The 17,914-nt window shown below is 43.1% G+C and overlaps 2 protein-coding genes across 9 annotated transcripts in view; one reads left to right on the top strand and one right to left on the bottom strand.

Annotated features, from left to right (window-relative positions):
- The window catches only part of DOCK4 (dedicator of cytokinesis 4), a 232,705-nt gene extending 231,330 nt beyond the window's left edge, over positions 1–1,375 (bottom strand). For all 7 annotated transcript variants that reach the window (XM_015854079.2, XM_015854108.2, XM_015854097.2 and 4 more), the window contains exon 1: positions 1,075–1,375. In XM_015854079.2, the coding sequence (XP_015709565.2) occupies positions 1,075–1,111 (37 nt within the window). In that variant the 5' untranslated portion in view covers positions 1,112–1,375. The remainder of the gene's footprint in view (positions 1–1,074) is intronic.
- Positions 1,376–1,437: 62 nt separating this feature from the next.
- The window catches only part of ZNF277 (zinc finger protein 277), a 46,686-nt gene continuing 30,209 nt past the window's right edge, over positions 1,438–17,914 (top strand). For both annotated transcript variants that reach the window (XM_015854068.2, XM_085513739.1), the window contains exon 1: positions 1,438–1,516. In XM_015854068.2, coding sequence (XP_015709554.2) covers positions 1,474–1,516 — 43 coding nt within the window. In that variant the 5' untranslated portion in view covers positions 1,438–1,473. The remainder of the gene's footprint in view (positions 1,517–17,914) is intronic.

Below are 17,914 nucleotides of genomic sequence, written 5' to 3'. Positions count from 1 at the left end.
CCCAATGAATGTTGCCCCCCCCCCCCCCCCCCCCCATCCCCACCCCCACCAATCACACCGGCACCGCTCCGGCAAGCAAAGGGCTGCAGCCAGACGAGCATCCCTACACGAGAAGCTGCTGGACAATGACCCGTGCCCGGATGCCTATAGGGCTCGCTATGAAAAACGTATGGGAGGGCATCAGCTCATTGTTCAGCAGCCCAGGAGGTGGTTATTCCGACAGGGGAAAGGCTGTTTAGCCGCTTGCTCTCAGCGTTAACAATGACTTCAGAGCATCTTTTCCATCTTAAAATCAGAAAACATGCTGCAGTTATGAAAATAATAATAATAATGATAACAATCAGGAAAATAAGATGGGAAGGAAGCAGCAGACAGCCCGAGAGCCCGCAGCACTCGGCCGTGCCGCTCCAGGGCGTCCCAGAGCGGACCAGGAGCCCCTACCCACGGCTGGGGCTGATCGGCGGCCTCAGCCCAGCCGTGACCCGGCCGGTGAAGGAGTCGAGGAAACGAGCACCAGCGACGAAGCCTATAATTTAGCGTTTAGAGGACGGCAACATCTGGGCTCAACTCCAAGCGGGACGGAGCCGCGCTGGCTGCTCGCGGAGCTCTCACGCGTACACACACACACACAAAAACAAAGAGAGCTCCGCGCCGCCCCCCGCCTCGTCTTGCATCCCCTCCCCGCACCCCCTGCGCCCAAACACAGCGCACACACACACACACACACACGGGGAGCGACCAACTCCTCCGGATCCCCTCGCACCGCGTTGGGCTGCGGGGCCATTGTCCGGGACGAGCGCACCGCGATCCGCGCTTCAAGAAGGACGCACAAAGCAGAGGCTGCGATCCCCGTGCGCTCCGCACAGCGGGCCGGTCCCGCGGGCTCGGCAGCCCTCTGCCCCGGGCAAAGTTGACATCATACGCGGCTCCTCCGGCGGCACTTTGTCCGTGGGCGCAGCGCGAACAATACCCGGCGGAGCGCGGACCCCTCCCGGCTCGGGCGGGCGGCTCCGCGGTGCAGGTGGGAGCCGGGCTGCAGCCCCCCGCCCGCGTGTCCGTCGCTCCCTGACTCACCCACGCCGTACTTCTCGTGCTCCGTAGGGATCCACATGCTGCCGGCGGCTCCCCCGCTCGGAGCGGCGCTGCTCGAGGAGCGCGTCCCGCCCGGCTGCTCCGCCGCCCCTCAGCCGCGGCTGCCCGGCTCCGGCGGCGCAGGCATTGTTCTGACTGACTGACGGACGGACTGGCTGAGCCGCGCTCCTGCCGGCCCCTTATACGCTCGTCCCGCTGCACGCCGCGCAACGTAGCGCTCTGCCTCAGCGCGGCCGCGCCCCTCGGCGACAGCGGCCGGCGGGGACTACGAACCCCGGCTGGCCCCGCGCTCCCGGCGGGGCGGGGATCGCGTCACGGGGCGGGCGGGACGGGAGGGCGGAAGGAGGCGGGGAGCGGCGGCACGGCACGGCACGGCACGGCATGGCAGCGGCCGGCGGGGAACGGGGCCCGGCAGCGCGGGGAGGTGAGACGGGGTCTGGGGCGGCGAGGGGTGCCCGTCCTATGGCCACGAGCTCGCGGGGCTGGGGGTGGATGTCTGTGTGCGGGAGCCGTGCCCGCAACCGAGGGACGCGAGTGGCTTTAACTTTGCTGAAGGAGGATGAGGTGAGGAGCGGCGTTAGGGGACAGCCCGGCGTGAAGGGACCGTGCGGGTAACGCCACAGCCCACCGGCATGGAGACCGTGTGCCTGTCCCACCGGCACTCGTAGAGTGTGGGTCACACTGAGAGGCACAGCATTCAGGTGGACACGGTTCAGGTCGTTTTTCTGGTCCTACTGGTGCTGCCCTGACTCGAACGAGGCACTGCAGAACCCCTGAGTTTGGTACAGGGCACTGAGAGAAGGAGGATTCATTTGGCAGACTGGGGTCTTTCTGGTTTCCCAACTAAATCCGCATCTTCACAGGCGTGTATGCAGAGATAAAAGGAAGCAGATGGTGCATGGTGAGGAGCACAAGTGGAACATCTGGGGGACAGCCAGGGATGGGGTGGGCACTGCCAGCAGCACAGAGGTAAAGTCTGTATCTGGGGTGAGAGGCCTATATATCTGAACCACAGAATCAAAGAATTGTAGGGCTCGGAAGGGACCTACAGAGTCCATTGAGTCCAACCCCCCGCTAAAGCAGGTTCCCTACAGTAGGTTACACAGGAAGGAGTTTTGAAGGAGGAGTTAGAATATCTCCAGGGAAGGAGACTAGAGAAAAACTAAAGAAAACTGAGGTGTCTGTACTTCTGTAGAAGCATCTGAGCAGAAAGTCCCCATAGCTAACTCAGACAAAGTCTCAAGCCTGAACTGGTCATTGCAAGGGAAACTTGAGTGTTGTGAAGCAGAAAAAAGAGCCTGTGTCATATGCCCTGGCCATGTGGAAGGAAACACATGGGAAAAAGGGGAAAGAAATCCAGTGATATGATGCTGCTCTGCTGTACAAGTCATCTCTAAGATTAATAATATCTTTAAGAAAAAGAAAAATGTTCTTCAGTGAAATCATTATTCTGAACTGAATGATTGGGTTTGAGCTCAACAAAAAATTCATTTTTAATGTTCTCATGTTTAAGTGAGGAAAGTGAGTGAAGGGGTTTTTTTTACTTCAGGTTGTCTTTTAGCCTTTACTGTCAAGCTACTTTGGATTTTGAAGTCCTCAGTACTGTGAAGGACACGCGGGAAGGAAAAGTCATGTGCAGATGTGCAGCTTCCAGCCTGGTGTTAAGTGCACTTGACCCATGTCTGTTTTCCTCTGCATCAAACTTAGGTAGTGAGTAACTTAAGTGCCCTTCTTGCTTTTTTCACTAGTATGTACTTTGCTTCTGTACATAAAAGTGAAATCACTTTCTTTGTGCTGGTAGTTAAAGCAGTTCTCTTAATTTCTTTCTGTAGCGTTGTGTTGTCATGGGCTTTGCCTACATGAAAAGCCAGACCCTTCTAGGGCACTTTCACACTTGTGTAATTGCATCCAGAGGCAAAGCTGTGTTGGTTTAACTATTTAAAGGGTCACGGCTTTCATCTGTTCTCATGTTCTGTGCAAAACTCCATATAGGACTGTGGGGTGTCTGAGGCAATGAGGTAAGTTTTATAGAGACACTGGGTCTTGTATAAGGAAAGTTTACCTTCTTCATACTGGAATTTAGAGATCTGGTCTATGGTGTTTTCTTGTTACTATATTCAAAAACTCATTGAAAGGATTGGTGAACTTTTGATGGCTTTGATTAAGGCTCCCAACATTGGTTTACATATTGTAGTAGGTCCTTTGGAGTCTTAATGTGATAATATGTGTAAAAGCCAGTATTGAAAATCAAAATAGTAGATGTCAGGCTGAATTAACTTCCGTCCCAGCCTACAGACCTCCATGTACGTCCAACCTATCTTCCTCTCCCTACGAGAGGGCTGCCAACATGTTGGCTGGCAGTCATAAAATTCTGCCTGAATTCAGACAGCATGTCTGCTGTCTGTCATGCTAACCATGACTGACTTCGACATGTTTGCGCTGGGCTCAGAGCCCGTCTTTCTTCTTGCCTTGAACAAAGACAAAGGTAGCCAGTAGCTGAAATTCCTTTTCAAAATTATTCACATAGGGTCCGGTCACTTCGGATGAACAGATCTTATCATATAAATCACTCTGTAGACAAAAAAAATACGTCGCCCTGATATTTATCATTTTCCTATTTCAGGGCAAAATTCCTGTTCTTTCTGCAAAGCTATTCACATGTATTACTTGATGTGCACCTCAGAAGTTATGTTACTTCTTTGGAGACAGAATGTAGGAGAGTAAAATATAACATTATTTCCTGCCCTGCTGTTTCCTGTGTATGGGAAAGCCTGGGCTTGTATATGCTAATCCAGGCCTGTGTTGCTTTCTGGTTAATTCCCTCCAGCAGCTGTCACTGAGTAGCTTATAATAAACATATCACTGTCCACAGTGCAAGTTATTCAGTCTACATTAATTATGCTACGTAGCAACATTTCTTAAAGCATCTGTCATTGGATTTTTAAGTATTTTGAACTTTTCTGGAAGTGTGTCTTCTGTAGCTTCGTAGGTGGTCTGTAAGTTACCGTTTCCTATGTAGGGTTTTAATGTGCTCAGATTCTTTTCAGTGCAGTAGTGTTCTGGCACAGAATGCTCTAGCAGAACACAGAACAGAATACCAGTGCCTTCTGCATCTATCTTGTGTCCCATGGTGAAGGGCCTGGAGCATCTCCCGTGAGGGGACTTGATCCAGGTTTATAAATACCTGAGGTGTGGGAGCCATAGTGGTGAGTCTGGTCTCTTTTCAGTAGTGCGTGGGGACAGGACTAGGGGTAATGGGATGAAACTACAGCATAGGAAATTCCGCACGAATGTGTGGAAGAACTTCTTTACAGTGAGGGTGACGGAGCACTGGAACAGGCTGCACAGGGAGGTGGTGGAGTCTCCTTCTCTGGAGATATTCAAGACCCGCCTGGACACCTACCTGTGTGACGTGGTGTAGGGAGCCTGCTTTGGCAGGGGGGTTGGACTCGATGATCTCAGGAGGTCCCTTCCAACCCCTACAATTCTGTGATTCTGTGATTTCAAGGAAAGTTGTTGCTTTTTTTTTTTTTTGGTTGGTCTTGTTTTTGTTTTCCTAATGTTATACGTATCACTTCTTTAGCTCAATTGTAAGTTCCCTTTGTGAAGGATGTTATGAGAACTGCTCAGTCCACTGGGTCCAGGGAGTTCTCTTTCCTGGTTAGTGAAGCCCAGTCTGATGTATTTTCAGACCTGAGAGATTTCACTGTTCTGGTTCATGGATGTGTCTGCTGCTGTTCCTGTCTGGCCAATGGCAAAGCTGAGTATGTATTCAAGAGAGGCTGCCAAAACAGGAAAATAAAATGGTTAGCCATGCAAACAGCTACAGAGCGATGCCTTTGTCATATCCTTATAAATTCCAATAGCACTGACATAAACAGCAGTACAGATAGCCCAGTCTTGTTCTTCCTTTCTGGTTGATCAGGACTGACATTGACTAGAGAAAACACAATTCCTCTCTGGGAATGTCCCACCATGTCTACATACCTCTTACATTTGAGCATGGGCTCTAAGTTTGTTTAATGCTGTCCCTGGACTTTGGGCCAATTATGCTACTGGCTCAGATGCAGTATTTTAAAATATAACCTGCTCACTGTTCCAGTTTGATTACACATACAGACACGAGATGCTATGGAAATGTAAATACATCCAGGCCCCTCCTGTTGCTTCTGTTTAGATCTTTCACATGTACACTCCAGCCTTTCTAGTTGCTGGCATCTAGACCTACAAGTTTTACAAGCTGCAGTTCCTCATTTGCTGCCATTTCAACCTCTTGCATTTTGGGCTCTCCAGTTGCTGGCATCTGGACCTGCAGGCCCAGTGTCCTGCAGTGTGTTCTTTAGTTCCTTACATTTAGATCTTGCAACACTCTTGTCTATGTGGCAAAGTAAAAGTATGCATAAGTTAAGAATATAGTTGAATAAGAAGGTGGATAGACTGCAGTGATCATGTGCAGGGTTCAGGAATGTACTTACATGCAAGTGGCTGTTTTTATGCCCATCTTCTCTATTTTCCCATGCTTGTTCTTCTATCTGTCTTTCTCCCTCCATTTCTCCATACTTGTTTCCTCCCACATGTCTGCCCCTAATTATTGATTCCCCATTTGTCCTAGGTCAGCTATATACATAACCAAATTTGTTCTTTCTGATGCTCTTTCCTGGGTTGCATGGCCTACGGCCTCACTGTTTCAGTTAGCCATGCCGGCTTCACAGGATTTTACTCCCCAGAAGATCCCAGTATCCTCCCCCCTGTTCTATGTGAAGCCTGGCAATCTCTCACATAACTCCTTTCTTCATTATCTGAAATCCAGCCATTCCTCAGTTTTCTCTGTAGCTCAATTGCTTGCTGAGCTCAGTAGCTTCAAGCGAACTCAAATATTTATGGGAGTGGGGAAGTGAAGCACTTCTTGTCTCCCATATGCTAAATTAAAGATGGGATTTGGCCTCCTTGTTGCTGCTTCCCCTCTGTCCTGGAAGCTTGGAGGTGAGGAGGGGCTTGGATGAGTGTTTCTCCTAAGTTGTGCCCCGAGGTTATTGCTAATTTCTGATAATAGCATCGTAATAACCTTTTCTTCCCTATTCGCTGCTCCAAGCTATGTTAAGGGTATGGTGCTGCAGATAAAGCTTATGTATGTATCATGGTGGCCCTACTGGAGAAACGATTAAAAGGGCTTCTAAGCAATAGCTCCATGCCACACAGGGATCTTCAAAAAAAGAAACTGCCCCTGTCTGGTCTCTTCGCCCTGGGAGAGCCAGGCAGAGAGGGAAATGTTACTATTACCGATGTTAGTGCTCTTCCCTAAAGCCAAGTCTCAAGATATGGAGAATTAAGGAGTATGGTACCTTTGTGTCCCATTTGGGTGGCTAATATCAGGGTTGAAGTCCAGTAATGAAAATGCACACCTTGACTCATCCAGAAGCATGCCCACATTTGTGAATCCCTTGTGTTATTGATTATAAATTTTATAGAGAGTAGTTCTTAACCAAAGAAATTAATGAGCCAAATACTTTTCCATCCCACATACCCTTATGCTACCCATGTGTGTTTGTGAGCTGGGAGATGATGGCTATTTGCTGTCATGTGTTAAAACCCCAGCAAGGTGACAGAGCAGTCACTACCCAGGCTTGTGGCTGTCACTTGGTTTATTCACCAGAGTTCCTCAGACATTGGCTTGTGAGAGCCCACCCACACTTGTCTGTGTCTGCTTGTTGGGTTAGAGTCTGGCATCCTTCTCAGTGCTGTTCTTTAAAACCCCAGCTAATTCTAAATGTTTGCATACTTGTTTGTTCCCCAACAGGGGCTTCCTCCCATTCAGAGTACCGCCAGCTCTCTGTTTCTTGAATTAAACCTGTGCATTCAATTCAGGATTCCGAGCTGTATGCCATAGATTTTAGGGAGAAGGGAGTGCTTCTGCCAGGAGGCATTATGAGCTCTTTCGAGGATCTTGACGTGATGCAAGTTAATCACTGTGGAAAGAACAACTAGCAATTACACCTGGAGGGCAGGTTCACTATTAAATTCTGTAAGTGCAACACAGTTTATTCTAATGTGATTACCAGAATGAACCTCCTAAACGAGCATTATCTAAAAATGTTTTAAGAGCCTATTTGTTATGATGTTTAATTAAAAATGTAATTTGAAATGAAAATAAGGATGTAGGTCAGGAGGACTGGAAACTGTTAAGTCACAACTGGTTAAATAACCTTGTATTGCTTCTGTGTTTGAACAGTAAAAAGGCAGAATCTTTTCAAGTAACTGTTGCAATAAAACTGTGGTGGTTTTTAGCCTTCCAGGGGACATTTGTTAATAATACTGAACACCTGATGACAAGTGAAATTAAATATCTTTAATTAAAAGAATTAATTAAATTATTTTTTTTTAAAAATGGATTGTATTTCTTGATAGTGCTATCTAAACTACCCTCTCTCCTGCCATAATCTTACAAATAGGTATGTTAAAATGTACAGTTTTATCTGAAGACATAGGATGTCTCCACACCTTACCATGAATATGTAACTCATGGTAGCACAAGACAAATAATATATTGAATTCTCCAATAAAGGCTGGTCCAAGTTCAGAAAACTTTCATAGCTTAAGCGAAGAAGAAAATAGATGGCCTTTGTCTTTGATGGAAATCCTTAAATGCCCACTAGTGGAGGTACAGCTGCAATTAAATCTAGTAATCCAAGCCAGTTCTTCCCTTCTCAAGTTCAGATAAAGGCTTTGACTCATGAGCATGCTAGCAAGTATCAGATACCCTATACACTGACTAGAGCTCTCGGAGGGGTAAGCTGCTTCGAACTATCTAAGCATGTATGTGTGGACTGCCGAACAGCTTAAATGTGATAACTTGTTTACTTGCTAATACTTTTAAGTTGCCTGAAATATCTGCTCAAGCATTCTATTACCTGTGGTGGAGCAGTTGCTGAGCTATGGTGAGCAATGATTATTAGTCTGCAAGCTGATTAAGTCCTTTAAACTATCTTAGTCTTACCTGAAAAGTTTCTCATTACTCGAACAAATAATAGACATGCAAATACCATAGAAAGATGTAGAGGTGTTATAAGTTTTTGAGTTTTCTGAGTATAGCACAGGTGCTAAGATAATTTGCTCTGCCCCGTGAAACACCCTTTTGACTGCTTTGTTTTTTTATTTGCTTTGTCTTTGCTTGGTAACACCAGTACTCTGTAGATCACCAAACCTGTAAATCACGTCCTCTGAGGTCTGCCGTAAGATGTACTTGTCATACAAATGATCGAGTTCTTCCTCTGAGTCTTCAGTCGGCTTTCACGAAGAGGCATACAGGGCTTAATCTGGGATGCTGTTGTGGTGAGTGTATGGTAGGATAGAAGGTATAGAACTTGAGTATTATGAAGTTGCGAACTTTAAGTATTTTAACTTCATTATAGATGAATTCTTGATCTGTCTGTCCAGACTGTCCTCATAAACTTTCTCAACCCTGCATGCTTTTTTCTGTCATGGAAGGAAGATCATCTTGCAGATCCTGCTAGAACTCTGCACCTGTGTGTTCTCAGTGCAAATGTCAGTTACTCTCAGACTATCTCTGCGACTTCTCCTTCGCATTCTCATCCATGAACACCCAGCTGACTGAAGCCAAGAGAAAAGCTTAAAAGCATTTGAATGTCTTCCTGTGGATATTTTAAAGTAGCTTTGAATGTTGCATCAGTATATGAATAAAAGAATCTCACAGAGTGGGAAGAATTATGGCGCTGAAGAACTAGAGGGAAGGAAAAATGGAAGTTTTGTTCAGCTTTAAAGCTGAATATTCATTTTACACACTATATGTTATGGCAGCCAAATTGTAATTATGAAGAAAATGTAAAAAATATTGTGTTTTGCTTGTGTTTTCTCTTTAATTAGAAAGGATTATAGATAATCAATGCATGGCAATAACTATGAACTTGTAAAATTTCTGAAGTATAGGAAATGGCACACTTGCAACCCTATTATCTCATCATTGATATCAAGGCTGAGTTTCCCAGCCTGTAATTCCATGTCTCAGTCTTCGCTGCTTGTTTTCCACTTGTGTTTTGATATAGTAAACCTGTAAATGAGAAATTGTGGTAGATGTTTTGTCAGTGGCTTCATTAGTCCAAAACTCAGACAGATGCCATCTGTTCTTAGTCATATATTTCAGCTGGCTTTCTTAAACTTTCCATTTGATTTTTTTTTTGCTTCTTGTTTTCTCTGGACTGTCTCTTCAAAATGGTGGAGGGTTTTTCCACATTATTTTATATTTCTCTATTTTTTATGAATGATGGACTGTGACCATTGTGAAATGGCTCAGCTGCTTCTGGTTCATTCTGGCTCATTTAGATGTCACTCTCCTATTTGTCATTGGTTGTTTGGTCCCTGAGGAGTGGCTGTTCCTCTTTCTTGCCCTGTATAGTAGCTGCAGGTTAAAAGCCTTCTCTTCATCTGCTTGGTGTAGTATCGTTATAATTGGATATGCCATCTGTTTCAACCTCACAAGCAGGTACACTGTGGCTGTTGTACACTGACAGATAATTCGGCACAATATCAGTGGCATGGTAGATAAAAGCAGTTGGTGCTGCAGTCTTCACAGCTGTATTCCGTGTTTTGGTGTTTTTACTTTGGATTGCATGCAGTCAGCATTCCAACACCAAGCGTCCTCAGCATGTGTTTCAAAGATGTCTGAGTCAGTGCTCCTTGTGCCTCTGCTGGGAGTTGGAGTGCATTTTGCACATAGCTGGACTCCAAATAAATCTAGTTAGGATGCACAGAACTTCTCCCTAAACCAGATCAATCTGCAGAGCATCTGGAAGGTGATCAAGGATGTCAGGGAAGAGAAGTGGCTAGAGAGCAGCTCATCAGAAATGTATTTGGAGGTTCTGCTTGATGGCTACTTGAATATGAGCCAGTGGTGTGTCCTAGCATCCAAAAGGGCCAACTGCATCCTGAGGTGCACCAGGCCCAGGGCAATGGACATTGGAACAGGTTGCCCGGGACAGCGGTCATAGCACCAGGCTGCTGGAATTCAAGTAGCATTGGGACGTGGGTCTCAGACATAGGGTTTGAATTTTGGGTGGTCCTGTGTGGAGCTCAGAGTTGGCCTCAATCCCTTCAGTATCTGAAGGGGAGCTGTAAGAAGGAAGGGGATCTCTTTGGCAGGATTTGTTGTGATCGGACAAAGAGAAATGGTTTCAAACTAAAAGAGAGGAGATTAAGATTGTATTAAAAGAACTTTCTTTGCAGTAAGTGTGGTGAGGCACAGGTTGCCCAGGGAACAGGTTGCCCAGAGAGGTGTTGGATGCCCCGAACTTGGAGGCATTCAAGGTCAGGCTGCATGGGACTCTGAGCAACCTGATCTAGCTGTAGGGGTATCTGTCATTGCAGAGAAGTTGCATTAGTTGAGCTTTAAGGGTTCCTTCCAACTCAAAAGATTCTATGATCCTTGTGGGACCCCTCTGTGATTCTGTGTGTCCTGCATGGGTCAGATCTGCTCCAAGAGGTGCAATAAGTGGGAAGGGGCTGCTGAGATGTGGGGAGCACAGCACAGTGTTCAGCCACAGGTCTGCATGTGCCCAGCAGCTTTGCAGTCCCAGTGTGGGATTGCACAAGACTCATAATATGGAAACAGCAATGGTTATGAAGCAAACGCTTGCAGTAATAAGTAATGTTGCTGTCAGTGGAGCATCTTGCTAGCATTTGTCTTGGCCAATGTGCCAGCACAGAATTTTATTATGACTCAGTAATGCACAAATAAATGAGATAGAGCTTTTTCTCTGAAGGATGGCATGTAACAGAAAACATCCTGCTAGAGTTTTTAATTTGATTTTGTCTTCTATGGGATGAAAATATGCAGTCTGTGTTATTACTGCGTTAATTTAATGTTGAGGAGTCTGCATGTATTTATATAGTTAACAAAATGTTGCCTGAAAAAACATAAACAATTTGTATCACTAATTCTAACATTCTAATTCTGTTTCTTGAGGAAATTAACTTCAATTATTTTATCATCCCTATCTATGAGCTACAATAACAGAAAAAGTCAGTAAGTGCACACCACACTTAAGAAGTTAAGGTCTGTGTCGTCTGTTTAATAACTGCTTGAAGAACAAGGTAAATAAATATAGTATCATGAAAAGTTTATTTCAAATTCTGGGACACAGGGTATGTTCACATTTAATATGGCATGTTGTGAGACAGCAGTAAGATCTACAAGGCATTGATTTGACTTGAAAATACTTTCTTCCAAAATTGGTTTTCAAAGATTTATTTTAAAAGCGTGTAAATAGAGGATTATTTGAAATACAGTCAAGGCTTTGTTTTCCTGAGCGAAGATATCAATTAGGCTGAACTATATTGATCCACATCACTGCACATTATAATGAGCTGTCCTTTTCAACCATTGTTTTTTCCTATTTGAATACCAATTTATGGAGGTTTGATTCTAAAAGTAGAAACAAATTCTTTTGCAACTCTCCATCTGGAAATGCTCCAGTTCGCTGAGATAGCAGCAGCAGTGCGCAGGGCTGCTAACACACAGTGCTTCTCTATTGTACTGATTCCCCGTTAAATACAAGGAACAGTGAAGCAAGTCAACCTTGAAGTCTTTCTGAGTATTGGGAAAGCGTCAGAACAGCTGATCTCCACCTGTTCTGCCAATGTCAAGATCCCAGAAATGGGGTTCCTTGGGATGCACTTTGAGATTAGAATTAAGTTCTATTAGTTTTTCAAGTAAAGAAATGTAACTTAAAAATAAGTTAATAAATAAATGTTTTTTTTAAGAAATATCTGCATTTCCCAAGGAATGTCTACCTTTGGAAAAGAGTTAGAAACTCTGCAGTGCAAACAATTTAGTCAGGATCAGGGTAAAAATTCCAATCATAATCACGTGGCAGTATCTCATAGGAATGTTGAAAAGAGGTTTTAAATTTTTAAAGGAAAATCACACAGCCTTGCCTTTAACTGCAGAAAGGAAAGCAGTAATTGACAAGGATCACTAGGAAGATCTTTTAACACCAGGAGGAAAAAAAAACCTGAATCTGTATATGACAAACATGTTCTTGGAAACTGAATCCTGTTAGAAGAATAAGACAATTAAAAGGTGAAAAGGTGAGGAAAATTCTTGTAATTAACATTTATTGATGTCTACTAAGTAACAGGAACAAAATAGTACAAAGTGAAGTGGTTAACACCTCATATATAGCAGTGCTGACATAAGAAATACTAGTCTCAGTGCAGCAGTTGTTAAAGGCATGGGAAAAATCAGTTGCAGCAATCCATACAGAACATACTGTTAAGACCCCCTCTTTTCCTAAGAGCTAAGGTCACAATTGCATTAAAGAGAAACTAAAGCAGGTCTAATTTCAAACTTGTTAATGTTTTCACAGAAGTCTGTGTATCTGTGTATTAAAATGGCAATGGTAAGATTTGCAGGCACTAAATTTTTCATGTGGAAAAAACTGAAATTTAATCTTTATATCTCAGCTCTAAAACAGTGTTTAATAATTGATTATAATGCCTTTTATATCTCTTGATATACTTAATAGCAAGCTAAACAGAAAAAAAAGAATCTGGTACTTGTTATTAGTTAGCTGATGAGAGCAAAACAAAAACGAGAACGATCGCCTCTGTCCTTCCATTGCAAGTTCTTCTGTTGGATATTGTCCTTCTCTTCTTGGGAACTTTACATTCAGAGTCTCAAGCTGCATAATTACCTTGGTAACCTTTCAAGATAGTAAGGTGAGTTTTAATCATTGCTTCTTAATCCTGATATCTAACTTGGATCTCAACTCTCCATACCTACCTTATAATCACACTAAACAATATAATCAATCTAATTTACTTCAAATCAATATGCTTTAGGTCAGTACAACTTACTTAATTTACTTCAAAAATACCTTCTTTGTTTAAGTATCTTATTGTTGTCTACAGCCTGGAATCAGTATAACAATTCATATAAATTGAAGTCACTAATAAATATCCATTTTTATATCAATTTTGGAAGTTTAACATTTAAGGACAGAGGATATGTCAGGGGAGATCACTGAGTATTGATTATCACCTTAGTCGTCCTGATTTGCTTTATTGCTTTTCTTATTAAGAAAAGAAGAAAAAAAGAAGCACGGGCATAGTGTTCTGTGTAGATATTACAATAGTCACTGTGTATTTAAGATCTGCAGTTCTCATCTTGCCAGTGCATTGAGGTGAATAACAATAGCCCGCTGAATGAGATCCTTCACGTGAGCACAGTGTTTGCAGAGATAAATGTTTGTAGAACTAACCACAGAGTTCTCACTGCAAACTGCATCCAAGGCCATAATTCAGGAAAGGAAAAGCTTTGAGGAGATCATATAGCAAGGGTAAAAATAAACAAGTATTCTTGGAAGGAGAAAGCTGGAGGATGATGGCTGGTGGTGCAACTCATACGTGTGCTGCTTCTGTGCTTCTGAGTTGTGAATAAGGAGCAGAAGGTGGAGTGGAAGTAAATGAGAATTATGGTTTGTGGAAAATTGCACGAGGGAATTAAACTGAACTTGATTTCCCACAGACTTGAGTGCTGAAGGCGTTAGGGCTGCAGAGAAGGAAGACTTTGGTAAGGGCAATCCAGGAGAGAGCAGGCAGAGTGGGATAGAAAGAAAGCTACTGCAATAGCTACGGAAGGCAGGCATGCTGAAGTTCTAGAAGGCATTTTAGCAGTGAGAGTAATGAAAAATGGTGTTCCCTTCACAGTGCAGCTCATAATAGCTGTGACCTGTTCTGCAAGCCTACAGCAGCACCCATAGGTGAGACTAAATCCTAAAGCATCTCCAAAGGAGTTGGGAAGAACTTATTGAATGGCAGGAGGAGTAGATGCATTAGGACTTGGGAGATACTCTGAAGGTGTTACTGAAACCACTGAGATGTCTGCTGTAGGAAGAGTCCAGAAAACAACCTTCACCGATGAAACAGCAAAGCAGAAGTTCTGTCAGTAATCATCACATGGGTTGTCACTTGTAAGAATTATTGCAGCTGCAGTTCAGAAAAGATGGAAAAATTAGGTAAACTTACATTTTTTTGCTATTTTATTCCTTGTTTTGCTATGAGTAGGAATTGGCTTTGCATTTTATTTGTCTAACAAACACAGATACTGAAGTGGCGCTCCCATTTCACCCTATAAGTATTCTGCAAACAGAAATGGTACTAGTTTTGCTAAACAGCTGTGCTAAGAAATCGGGGTAGCTCTAAAGGATATAAGAGAAATGTTCAAAAATTCTTTCTGAATCAAATATAAATGTTATTTCCTGTTTGTGACAAAGGTATCAAACATTTAGTTAAGCCAAACTCAGTCCGTGCTGTTCACCCAGAAATAAGGCATTACGTGGCTCTGAGCTTGCACAGAATTTGTCTGTAATGTGTTAAATATTTATAAATGGCATATTAACATCTTAATATTGTTATGAATACTTATTAGGGTCACTTTCATCTATGTCTGCACACATGTGTGTGTGTCCCTCTCAGTGTGAGTGGAGTGCTTTTGCTGTGCTGGTTTTTTGTTATTCATGCAGGGTTTTGTCTTGCTGGGCTTAAGCAGAGAGATGACCAACACTGGCATATACCTGTTGGTGAACTAGGTAATCGTGTAGTCTATTATTTAAACATATCTCCCTGGCAGGCAGATTGGTTCTGTTTTATTAAAATTCCAACACTTCACATTTTTATTAATCACTTTCCCACTTCTTCTATTCACTTGTATTCCGATGCCTCTACGCCGGTACCCATAGCAACACTTGTTAATGCTAATGAAACTGCAACATCCTAAGCTCCCCGACAGAGCAGCCCTGTTAAATATGGCTATTTAGCACAGTTGTATTTCTGTTAGTTCCAGCTCCCAGCAGACACCTGCTCTATAGAAACTCAATCCTGTGATACTGGGATTTGGTAACATACAGCTTTTTCATAGAGCTGTCATTCTACTGGAGTAAAAATCTCATATTCCCAGACAGTGAATGCTACAGAATCTATACAGTTTCTGTAAAACTGGCAAGGTTTAGCTGTATGATTAAGTACGCTTTTGAAGTGCTCATTTGCATTCAATGAAAAAACGCACAGAGCTGAGGCTGACTGATCTTGGGGGAAGCCACAGGACGCGTTGTCTCCTACAGCACATGGGCATTTTAACCAAATATCATCAATAGTGTGTTAACAAGCAGAAGTAATAGCTAAATAACTCCTCATGAACTAAGACTGAGTGATTATTGAACTTAATACAAGCACTTGAGTGCTTTAATACATGAAGCGAGGAAATTGTTATGGGTATTGATTCTTCATTCGTTAAGGCACATATTTGCATGTAGCATTCGTGAGGATGATGACAGGGTGGTTTATTTCCTTTATTCTGAGTTTTGTTTTTGAATACTGTTTATTTGGCAAGTCATTAGTCATCCAGCTTTCATACTTCTGGAAACAATGGAAAAATCCTGTAATCAGTAAAAAATCGCTTCCAAGAATACAACCACAAATTAGGGGATGCTGTAGTGCCAGCAAATACATCTTGCGGTGCCAAGGTTGCAGAACAGGGAGGCTGTCATGTGTCTGTTTCAAGTGGCAAACCAGTGCTTCTTAATACTCTATCACAGCTCAAGAAAGCTTGAATACCAGACAAAGCTTTGCACCTACTCTTTCTAGAATTTCGAATGCTGCACTGTTTTGTGCAGAACTGAACTAAAGAATACAGCTCAACTCCCTAATGTGGGGGGGCCGATTACTTTGGGAACTAAATAGTTTTGCCGTGTAATCAGTGTAAGCTTGGGGGAGGGTGCTCAGCCTTTCTGCCTTCCAGTAGGCATCTGCTGTGCTGTTGTTACAGTGTGCCAGGTCTGCTCTGCGCCTTTTGTTTTCCTGTCATTTTTGCTCCCCTTTGTTCTTTGCGTGTCTAAAACCTTCCATTTTTTACTAATTGTTTAGATTCATTTATTTGCCTCTGTATCTTCGTTACATTCATTTTTGGTTTAAGATCATTTAAAGTTCTCTTGCTAATCTCCACCTAATATTAACCAGCAGTATTAATGAGATAATAAACCAGACTTGGTAATGACTTGATTCATTCAGCTACTGGATTTAATTAGAAAGACACTTAACATTCCAGCAGATGTTCTTATTTTGTTTCATTGTCCTTGCATTACTAGCAGTGGGCTTACAAATATATACTGTACATGATTGTATTTACATAATATGCTCTTCAACTTGAAGCCCTTTTGTTGTGCCATAAATTGCAAGAAATTACCTGAAACGTCAAAATCTCTGCATTAAGTCAATTTGCACAAATTCCTCTGTCATCATTTAATTTCTTAGAATACTCACAGTCTTGAATTTACTCTGTATTCTTCATCTAATAAAAAAAAAATATGCTTAATCTTCATAGAAGAAGTTTGATTTCTTCTTTCCTAGTTACACTAGCCTGCTAGTCCCAGAAGTGTCATTCCTCTTTTTCCAGTGGCAAAGCTTCCCAAGGAAGGGTCTGAGTTCAGCATTTCCAGCAGTCTCATTTTGGAGCTCCTCCCTGGGTTGCTGAGTGCCTCCTGCAGGTATCTGCTGCTCCCTGGCACTTGAATCCAGCCCAGGTTCAAGCCATGTTGTTTAGCCATAAGAACAGTGGAGCTTTGTTATTGATCAGAACACTGTCTAGCTGTGTTTCATCCAGCAGCATTGAACCTTTCCCCACATGCAGTTAATATGTGCCGCTCTGATGTGCAACCAGAAAGAGCGGAGCAGGACAGACGTTAGTGCATTTGGTGACTCAGGTGTGCCTGCACTGAGAGCAGTAGGTTTTGCATCCTATGCCAAATGTTACTGTTAAGAAGCACAGCCATAAAACTGTAGTACTTCCTTTCCTTTGTGTGTAATGCTTTTCAAGGAATCTCGTAAACTTTATAAGGCATGCTTATGGCACAGTTACATAGAACAGCTAAGGCTGTTAAGCAGCTTGCCACCATGAGAGCAGAAAGGTCCTGATTCAGCTCAGTGTTTCGAGCTACATGCTTTTTAGCTTGCTCATGCCTTTACTGGACTCTGAGCATAAAGAAGTGGGTAGTTGTGTTTGGTTACAGAGCTGAGTCAAGTCAGCAAGGGACCTGGCAAGTGTAGGAGACATCACAAGCAATGGGTCAGATGTGGTAGTTAGCAGTGGCAGGATCAGGTGCGGGAAGATGGGATAGCAAGGCATCCCATTCCTTGGTGGTTAAACCAGCTCCTAGAAACATCTCTCACAAGTGACCTTTAAATGCACAGATCTTTCCTTGGTTTTCTTTCTGCTATTCAGATCTATTGTATTGGCTATAAAATTGCATGGCATATTGCTTTGTGATAATTGCATGTGATTGTGCAGATAGAGTACATTGCCTGTATTGCAAACGTCTTTATTATGCCTTTGTGGGCACAACGTTTACTTAATGTGCAAACCAACATTAGTTTTGAGATAGGAACAACTATATTTAAAACTAAAAATGTTCCAGTAAGGAAAATGAATCCATTTTGAGCTTGTTGCTTCATTAGCTGTGAAGGTTAACTAGTCTGTAGTTAACAACACTTAAAATAAAGCCATGTAACTTCTCTAGTGGGCAGCCCTCTTCCATTTTCCTTTATTGCTGTTAAAGTGATAGAGTGTGCAGTGTGCAGGAAGCAGGGTTGTCTTACTAGTATCATATGCACACCTGTAACAAAAAGTAGGGCCTCTTCCAGTTTTGAAAGTAATTTGTGAACTCCAAATCCTTTTCTATATTGGCTCATTGTCAAATGTCTTTAAAGTATTCATTTTATTTTTCCCTTAAGAGTTGGGTATAGCTTTTAGTCTTTG

This window comes from Coturnix japonica, chromosome 1 (assembly GCF_054131305.1).
Source record: "Coturnix japonica strain WE chromosome 1, WE-NBRP24, whole genome shotgun sequence".
NCBI classification, from domain to species: Eukaryota; Metazoa; Chordata; class Aves; order Galliformes; family Phasianidae; genus Coturnix; species Coturnix japonica.
Note: the sequence above shows the minus strand (reverse complement) of the source record. Positions and strands in the feature narration are given on the sequence as shown.